This window comes from Drosophila arizonae, chromosome X (genome assembly GCF_054131065.1).
Source record: "Drosophila arizonae isolate 15081-1271.41 chromosome X, UAZ_ARI_1.0, whole genome shotgun sequence".
NCBI classification, from domain to species: Eukaryota; Metazoa; Arthropoda; class Insecta; order Diptera; family Drosophilidae; genus Drosophila; species Drosophila arizonae.
In genome coordinates this window covers 233,846-244,145 of record NC_142927.1, presented here as the reverse complement: position 1 = coordinate 244,145, position 10,300 = coordinate 233,846, and the positions used below count along the sequence as shown (strand labels likewise).

The following is a 10,300-nucleotide window of genomic DNA, read 5'->3' as shown; positions in this document are numbered from 1 at the left end:
AGTTATATCAATTACCTTCCAAGAGCACAAATAACGAAATTTTTATTTGCTCTCTCTTCAGATATCTTGCCATTTTTTTTTTTTTTTTATATCTGTGGATAAAAAATAGTAATCTACATTGAACTCAGGTTTCGTTAGCAACGGGCTGTGATGATTAAAAGAACAAGTTCGTTGTCGACGAAACCTGCATGCTATGTGGAGAGGCAACCATTCTATTCAAGATGACTGCAAATCTTAAAAATGTTTCTCATGGGAACCTCATCTGTGTTAAATGTATGGACCAGTACTCGGTAAGTACAATTATGCCCTTTTTATGAGCAGTTCAATTTACAATCTCGCAATGATAAATCTACCAAAGCTACTCTTCAAATCAAAACAATGAACATTACAGACAGAAGAATTTCGGATCTTTGTTTGTACAATAGTGCAATTGTTGTAATGTAAATTAACTTATATGTGAAATTTCAGGTAATGAATAAGTCAATAATAAGCATCACAATCCATATGAATTTCAAGTTAAATTACACCTGATTCTGATTGGCTAGTTAAAGTGAAGTTTGATGTTCTACCAATTAGACAATCCAAATAAGCAATGGACAAGCCTGGTAACATTTGAGAGGGCAAGAGGCACTCAAAACGAGCAATGACGTGACGTGATGACACGGTTCGTGCGATCTCTTAGTCGGGCACCCCTAATAAAGCCAACCACACATACTTACACGATCAATCATGTAAGTAAGAAGGCTCTAGTCGAGACTGCTCGACTAGGAGATACTCTGAACCCTCTAGGCTGTTATTCTACTCACTGCACTATTTTTATGTACACATGCATAAACGCGTATGCACACGCACGTATAAACTCGTGCTTGCTAACTGCGCAGTAAGCAGCGATGCGAGTGGGCAGCGCTGCAGTGTGGGCAATATTTTGACAATTTATTTGTCGATTCATTTCTTTTGTAGATGGACTATCTTTATAAAACCTTCAGGGCGTGATCATATGGTTAAAATCTGTGTACATTCCAAAGCACAAGTCTTTAGTACTTGAAATTGGGAGCGAAGGGAGCGTGTTATCCCAAATCTGTACATTACAAAATCTGCGTATCCATCAACTGTATACACACGGTAAATCTGAAGTCTTCAGGTCTAAAAGTGTTCAAACTAGGCTGAAAAAACAAAATCAATTTTTCGATTATTCTCAATACAAAAGTTATCGGATGAGTTATCGAAAAAATATGATAAACTTGTACTGCGTATGCGTATACACGAGTATGCATGACACATTTCAGCTCTCTAGCTCTTATAACTTCCGAGATCTAGGCGTTCGTACGCACGGACTGACAGACGGACAGGGCTATATATGATTCCTTCTGTCTGTTACATACTTTTCACAAAACCATTATACCCTGATTTCCCATTTTCAATGGGTTCAGGGTATAAGAGAAGTGCTCTAGCTCAGATTGCTCGACTAGTATGCCCCGACTCTTACAACAAAACCGATACTCCAATAATTCTACATTCATGACGCAGTTGACACAGCGCTTCAGTATGGAATATATAAAGTGAACTTAATTTGCGTTTTAGCACTACTTTCAATTCATAAATTTTTTTAACAAGCTCGATCTGCGTATACAGAGACTTACAAAAAACGTATATAACTTTTTTAGGTTCAGAAATCGCTGCGTTCAAGCATACGCACAGATAAATGAAAAGGGCTAAATCAATTCTTCGCTCGGATTCGCGTGTTACATACATTTTAATAAAACCATTATACCCTAATCCAATTTTCATTGGGTTCAGGGTACAATGACAATGCCTTATCTAGGTGATAAAAATGAAAATTGAAAAATAGATAAATTAAAAATTTGCTTTCGCATGCACATCACCAGTTAAAACAGTAATAAAGCTCTATTCGAGACTGCCCGACTACGAGATCCCCTGAACCCTTTGAGCAACTGATATTTCAATATTTATTCGCATATGCACACATACACGCACACACACAGGCATACGTACGCACGCATAAACACGCATTGGCTGCAATGGTTCAATAACTTTTCTTGTGGATGTACTTTCTTCATGAAACTTTCAGATTATGAATATAACATAACTATGCATGTATTTGCCAAAGCACAAGTCTTTACTATTTGAAATACTCCTATTACAAATGTCAGGGTGTGGGGGTGAATTAGGGGTGGGGGCTAAATTTGGACAAAAACCGAAATTGTATAAAATGCATAAAGTATACATATAAAATTTGGCGACTCAAGCTTTTAAGATGTAGGAGCTATAAATTTATTATTTGTTTTTATTCTGGTTTTTGATAATGTATTTAATCGATAACAAAATAACGGAGCAAGTTTTCGATATTTAAAGCAAAACTCAATCTGCGCGTGCTACACACGGACCTACGAAAAAAAATTTCAAGTCCCTAGCTCTTATTTCTTATGAGATAGACGCGTTCAAACATACAGCAGACGGACAGAGCTAAATCGACTCAGCTCGCCGCCCTGATCAAGAATATATATACTTTATGGGGTCTGACACCCCTCCTTCTGCCTGTTACATATATTTAACAAAACCATTATACCCTGATTTCCCATTTTCAATGGGTTCAGGGTATAATTACCGGATTCCCAAACTAGATATTTTGTATTTTACCAACTTCCGGAAATTTGGTACGATCCATTTTATAAATTAATGGAATGTTTTTCGGTGCGCATTGTTAAAAAATCGCATTCAGGTTTCTGTATATGCAGTTTATTGAAGGAAGCTAAATGCTTCCCATTTGTAGATAGCTTTGAAAGTCCAAGGTATCTACACATGTACATACATGTATGCTTGTTTATACACTCATTTGTCACTGACAAACGTCGTGCACATCGGAAGCCCAATTTAATACCTATGCATTAACTATAAACAAATCACACGAACTCGTTGTCTACAGAACATTCAGTGACGAGTCACACAACATTCTCACCCTTATCAAACTGAAATGATAAGAACGAATTTGAAAAAAATAAATTGCTATTTTAGTTTTCTTACATCGACTGAGGCGCCTGCACTTTTATTTTAAATTTTGGCCAATCGTTGATATTCTCTTATTGAATCATTTTTAAGAACAGTTCGCGAATTGACTTAATGTTGGAGCAGATTCGTCAAGTGAGATACGAGCGAATGCCTTCAGTTACGTTTAGGTGAGACTACGAATGGATTATTAATATCTCCACCTTATTAGCTATTAGCTATTAGCTGTAATATACAATGGACTAAATTCTAATTCGGGTGAAATGAAACCCAAATGCTCAAAAGATTCATTCTACAATATATAAACTTTTTACATTCATTCTTATGTTTTGTTTTTTTTTTTTTCTTCTTGTATATATATATAGTTTTAAATGTTTTATTTATTTACTATGTATGTATTAGCTTAGTCAGAATCAATGTCCACCTCTTGCTGTATTTCGTATTATTCTAATTGTTTATAATTCTAGATCTTTTGAGGTATGTAAATATGTAAATTGACTCACCTACAAAATAAAATTTACTTTAAAATACTATAAAAAATACTGTTATGATGCATTGTTATTGATAAGAACGGTTATGGTGATAACAATTATGTTAATTATAATATTAAGATCAAATAAATGAAATATATATATAATATCGATCAGCTTTGGATTCCGGAAATTAATGTAATAGTCTAATAAATCTATAAAACTTGTGCATAAGGTCTTTTATAAGAGTTATTTTATAAGGCAATTCCAGAAATTCAAAAGTGTGTTAAGCTGTGTATCAAAAACATATGTTAGCAAAAGCGAAATAAAAGGTAATAATCGCTAATAGACTGCTCAAATAGTGTCTGACAAAAAGCAGTATAAGCTACAGCAACAGACAGAAATATTACAAGCATTTAGTACCAGAGGCAACACATTACTGTACAGTCAGCGGTGCCTAGGATATAATTCTGAATGAGAATTTCTTGTGAATGGTTCACATAGACGAGTTTCAATATGTCACTCAATAATATAAATGCAAACGTATACTACGATGATCCGATCTCATTATGGAAAACAAAACAACGCGTTCACTATAAAGACGACATTACGGCGCGTGCCAAAAAGTGTGTGATTTTATTTTAACTAAATAAATAAATATTTCCTAAATATCAATATCCACTAATATGTTTCTTGAGAATACCTAACCATGGCATGATCTGCATATTTGTAACTCTTTCTCATTGTTTAGTTACATATACATATGTGAATTGTATACCTGGACGCTCTGAACTTATGCATGTGTATTGGAATTCATTTATTCGTCCGATATCAAATTTTACTTAAAAGTGATAAGTGAAGCTCAATTTGGATATTAACATAATTAATAATTATTAATAGTTATGCTATAACAAAATAGAGAGCAAAGAATTAACAAATGTCAAACGAGACATTAATTGAATCAATTATGATTCAAGATAATGTAATTTAATAATTATGATACGTCATTTCCCATATTTTATTTGTTGATATAAAATCGAAACACACAAAATTCATTTATGAAACGATGTGCCAATAAAACAACAACAATATATCACATTGCTAAAAATATTATAAGAAATACTCACTCTTCTTTCGCATCAGCGAAAGTAATTTGCGTCTATGTATAAAGTGCATGATTCTATGTAGATCAAACTGTTTTTATACGGCCACCTTTGCTTTAAGCAGAATATTCTATTTAATGTTTCATTTAGCTGGCCATTGTCAATACAGACAGATCTGATTAGTGTAAAATTAGCGCGTCACGAGTCATGGCCGAAATTATAACGTAAGCACTGACTATATTCAACTCAATGAAATTATGGAAGTCAATAATATTTCACTTACCAAAACTTTTCCAAAATAAACTATACCAAGTCTAAATCTTACCTGATGACTTTGTATATGAATTTTTTATTTATTTGTCTAACTCCAAAGACATATGAGATGTAATTCAATAATTTCGATAGCTTTTTTATTCGAAAATATGGAAACGGCAAAAGTGATCAATTATTTGAAATTAACTTGGCTTTAACAAAAACCAATTTTACCTTGTTCCCTATTTTTAGTGGATCTAAGGGTATATATAAGAAGTAAATTTTAGTCGAAACTGTTCCACATACCCTAAAGTCTGCAACTACATAGTTGATATTCCAATTTTTATAGCAGCGACGCACACATCAACGATTATCCTAAGGTAACCTATTTCTAGATCAAATCCCCTTGTAGTGGGACTATCTTCATCAAAATTTCAAGGAATGATAAAAATATTCAAATATGTCATCTAGTCTCAAGTTCTTGAAATACATATTTTTTTTTCATTTTGGGCGAAGGAATAAAAAGATTTTGTACTCGTCACATGCATCTACACCGTGAATCTAAAGTCTCTAGTTCGAGCAGTATTCACCTGCCTGCCACGCTTCCTTTTGCCTGTTACTTCCATTTTTACAAAACCATTATGCCCTGATTTCCAATTTTCGATGGGTTCAGAATATAACAAGTAAGAAAGCTCTAGTCGAGACTGCTCGACAACGAGATCCCCTGAACCCTTCAAGCAACTGATATTTCAATTATTATTCGCACATACACACACACTCGCACTTACAGGCATACGCACGCACGTATAAACACGCGTCGGCTGCAGTGGTTGCTTACAATGGGAACTTAATTGTTTAATAACTTTTCTTGTGGATGAACTATCTTCATGAAATTTTTAGATCGTGATTATAACATTAAAATGTGTACATTTGCTAAAGCACAAATGTCTAGGGTGAGGGGTCGATAATATTCTTAATCTATAACAAAATAACAGGACAGGAAAAAATCGATATGCGCGTGGTATACACGGACCGAATTTTAAGTCTCTAACTCTTATATCTTCTGAGATTGACGCGCTCAAACATACGGACATGGCTATATCGACTCAGCTCGTCGGCCTGATCAAGAATATATATACTTTATGGAGTCGGACACCCCTCCTTCTGCCTGTTACATACATTTAACAAAACCATTATACACTGATTTCCCAATTTCAATGGGTTTAGGGTATAACAATAAAAGCAGAAATAAAAGTAAAGAAATAGAAATGAGAATTGCTAATTGCAAATTGAAGCAAATTAAATCAGAAACTCGAAAAAAAAATTCCACATATCCAAATCGTTTTTAATTGATACGGAGTCCCATTTGGTGTGTGTTATCAGTGGGTAATATCTATGTAGAATTCAACACCCGTGTGCTGGTCTTTTATTGGCTAATTATAAGTGCTTCAGTTCTACCTAAGACCTAAAAAATTTTAAACACAAAATCAATTACAAATCAATTAGAAACAGAACCATATGTACATATACAAATGTCCGACTGTAGTCTTCACGTTGCCCACATTTTGAAGTGGTGTACAAAAATTAACATCGATAGTTGTCCATAGTCATCAGATGCCCTGTCGTAACCTCAGTTGCTTTGCAAACTCTAGGCTGAAAAGAGCTAAGAGTTGCACATATTAAGCACAATCATACATTGATTTTGGTTCTGCGAGCGTGTATTTGAGGTACTGAATTCCAAATTTACGTTAGAAATAAAGTACTTAGCTGCGACAGCTGCGAATATATCACAATAAGGCAACCAAAAAAATCGATATCCTTCTCTCGACTAACGCCTGCAACGACCCCACCACCGGAGACTCAGCCGCATTCCGGCAACAACTCGACTATATTTGCAACCTCAAACTCCGTGAGACGATACGCTCGCACCGCATGTGACAATTGTGGTTACCATAACATACCGATTATGTCACACCCAATATCACCTCTAGCGAAATCGCAAACAAACTTGGAGCTCGTGGAACATGGCAGTCAGCGTCAGGCTCTTTTGCCCCTCCCAGCTATACATCATGACGATTCAGCTTACACACTTCAGGTATCGCGACGTCCATCGATCCTGCTACAGGAGATCCTGACTAACCGACCTCCCGGCATTGGACGCAAGGATCCTAATAATTTTCTTCATCCACGAAACTCCAAAAATGCAGGGTACAGCTAGTCTTTATATTATTAAGACATCTAAAAATCGTTAATATACTATCACAATACCTTAAAGCTTTTCTTTTTGTTTCTTCAACTTTCACATTCTAACAAAAGAAATCCTAATGGAACAGCCACCGGCAGTACCGCAACGATTAACTTTCACAGCGGCACTGCAAGTGCTCGCAATGGTTCCAGCGCCAACTACGACAGCGGCGCAAAAAGCTTTCAAGCCAAACAACAAAAAGAAAAGAACCGGAGAACGGGCAAGTAAGAGCTCATTTGGAATATCATCATTAACCATTTTAGATACATCGTTTGTCTTATAGTGATGCTATCAGCTCGGCACTGTCTGCAACCTATTGCAAGCTACTAGTGCTCCTAGGAGTCTGCCTTCCCATTACGGAGGTTATATCAGATCAAATACCAACCTATGTTTATCAAGGATTTTATGTTTATTTATATGCTGGAAGCATATTATTTGTTATATTTGTATATATAAGCGCATTTCGTAACCGTTCTCTCTTCAATGCACTAAAGGATTTTCGTAAGTGGAATATTTGGTGTTTCTGATTTTTTTATTATTGTCTTTAGCTGAATTTCTTCAGTAAGAAAACTCATTTAGTTTTTTGGACATGTGTATATAATTATTAAAGTCAAAATAATATTGTCTTCCGAACATTAGACGAGAAGAACAGCAACATACACCTTAAGCACAAGGTGACACACTTCGGAAGTTTTTATCTACGCGTTGGTGCTATCGCCTTCGCCATCGGTACAATGGTGTATTCGGGGCTGGAATTTGGTCAATTCTTCGAACTCAATGGTCACCCTGGATGCCACGACGTCTTTGTAGCCATTACTCCAATCTGCCGTATGGTACTCTGCATTGCCCAGGTGCAATTCATCTTCCTCAACACAACATATATGGACATGGCACGTCACAAGGTAACTTCACGTTTCGGACTCATGCACATGGTAGCCACAAATTTGTGTGAATGGTTATATGTTCTGGTCGAAGAAACTAAGCACGAAATATTTCACATAAACCACCATGATATGGATCAAGGCCACGATCCTATGCTACACAACGGAACACATGGCGGTCCTGACTGGTCGTCTCTGAATCAATCCCTTCAAGTTCACGGACCACTTAACACTGGATTAAGAATACAGAACCATTCCAATGAAAGCACGATGAACAAAATAATAGTCAATATAACTGTTAGTAACCTCACAACAGTAGCAACGCCAACACAAACAACATTTTCAGGATGCTCTCGGACTACTATTATGGGTGCTTTAGTTCAGCAGTTGTCCCCGTTTCTTTTTCCATGTACAATTGAATACTCTCTAATTTGCGCAGTTATTCTCTTTGAAATGTGGAAGACAGTTAAGTCCATACCGGACATCGACAAGACCCGCAAGAACTCCATAAAGCCCATAGCGCAAAAGCCGGCCCATCACTTCTCTGTCGATTGCTCTCAGTCACATAAGGGTCTTTTCTTCGGCATACTCATTATTGTCATGACTATTATATCAATGATTATGTACTTTGTGCTGTATACGCAACCAGGCTATGAGCTGATCGCCACCCAGGAGGTGACACTCTGGGAAACATTCATGTACTTCATGTGCGCCTCCGCGGTAATTACCGGTAGGTAGCTGTGATAATGATGAGAAGAATTGATCTCTTGAATAATATTATCTTCTTCACAGGCATGATCCTAATGCGTGATCTTCGATATATCAAGGATACAAGCGACGAGCACCATTCAATGGACTTGGATAATCTCCTATTAGTTGTTGCTCAAACTGGCGTCTATCTGTACGGCATGTTTAGCATTCTAGGCAGCTATTTCGCTAAATGGGATACGGTCCCAGACCGCGTTGAAGGCATCATTGCTGAGGTCTTTGGTGTTGTGCAAACATCACTGCAGACAATGTTCATACTGCATTCTAGCCACCGCCGCTGCAAAGGCTCTAAGCAGGTGCGCCGCAAGCCCGGCCGCGAAATTATTACATTCCTATTGGTCGCTAATATTGCTATATGGTTTGTCAACACCCTCATCAAAGGTCGGGCCGTCTTTCGGCAAACGCATCTCGAGTTTTTTGGTATATGGGGGTGGACAATCATCACACATATCTCAATGCCACTGGCAATTTTCTATCGCTTTCATTCAACGATTTGTCTATTCGAAGTATGGAAAATTACATATAAGGCTAAGGCCCACTAATCCTTACATATGGCTGACAATTCATACCGCTTCACTTTTTATTTCTGCTTTTAAAATTTTGTAAACGTTAGTATGATTAGTATGTCGAAGCTTAAAATGTTGGTGCATGAAGTAGTCTAAGCCATTTCTTGGCGACTCCAATCGGTACGATCGCATGGAGAAAAATAGATTGGGTAGATAAATTTAAATACCAATAAATGCATAGAGGTACATATGAACAGATTTGTACTTCGTCAGCCATTTTATCATTAAGAGAGCTTGAAAAAAAATTTTTTTTTAGCTCTATAGTAAATAAAGCATTTAATTGTATACAGTGTACATTTTTTTAAGATTACAATAATATTTGTATACTTTGAATATTGTTTCCTAATTGTAGCAAATAAAAATAATGATTCCATAACATTATAATATCATCTAATTTGATAGGGTTGTATATATATATATATATAAATTATGGTTTGAGTTGATTTCGATTCATGCTTCGTGTTCCACAATCTCTGGCCATTCGTACGTTAAGTGTTATAATCCTTTCTCGGAATTCATTATACAATTAATAAATAAATCTGTTTATCGTTCACAATATTGGCTTGTTTTTATTATAAACTAGAAAGGTTGCTTTCCAGTCTAAAGCAAATTCATTAAAAGAAAAAACTTTAGCTTTCATAAGAGAAATTTTCTATTATTGCAGCTATTTATTTTTCCTTTAAAAGAGCTACCGGCTAAAACATATTGTATGAAGGCTTCGATAGACAATTTCTTTGTTAAAAGCTAGGGTTTTATTTTCTTATTGACAAATAACAATTGGGAATGCTATAAGTCTATTCACAAAACAAGCAAAGAAAAGAGATATAGAGAACAAAATCAAATACTAGTTAAAATATGGAATTCCAAAAAGAACTTATTTTCTCTTCTTTTTGTTTAATTGCGTATGTTAGATGGATGAAACTCTAAGAATTGCCTATTTTCGTATATTATCGGTTACATTATTCATAAAAAGCACCTATATAATAGGTAT

General features: G+C 35.7%; 1 protein-coding gene across 5 annotated transcripts; it reads left to right on the top strand.

Moving 5' to 3' along the window:
* The first annotated feature begins 3,022 nt into the window (after nucleotides 1-3,022).
* Nucleotides 3,023-9,687, top strand: OtopLb (Otopetrin-like b). 5 transcript variants are annotated; one of them, XM_089475240.1, is made up of 7 exons: nucleotides 3,026-3,194; nucleotides 3,390-4,120; nucleotides 6,602-7,057; nucleotides 7,166-7,318; nucleotides 7,378-7,595; nucleotides 7,734-8,705; nucleotides 8,768-9,687. In XM_089475240.1, the coding sequence occupies exons 2-7, from the start codon at nucleotides 4,011-4,013 to the stop codon at nucleotides 9,283-9,285; spliced, it is 2,427 nt and encodes an 808-aa protein (XP_089331366.1). In that variant the 5' UTR covers nucleotides 3,026-3,194; nucleotides 3,390-4,010; the 3' UTR covers nucleotides 9,286-9,687. The 5 variants fall into 5 exon arrangements, with proteins under 5 accessions (XP_017873073.1, XP_089331366.1, XP_089331369.1 ...); XM_089475243.1 differs by having other exon boundaries at nucleotides 3,037-3,194; nucleotides 6,077-7,057; XM_089475244.1 differs by lacking the exon at nucleotides 6,602-7,057 and having other exon boundaries at nucleotides 3,037-3,194.
* The last annotated feature ends 613 nt before the right edge of the window (nucleotides 9,688-10,300 follow it).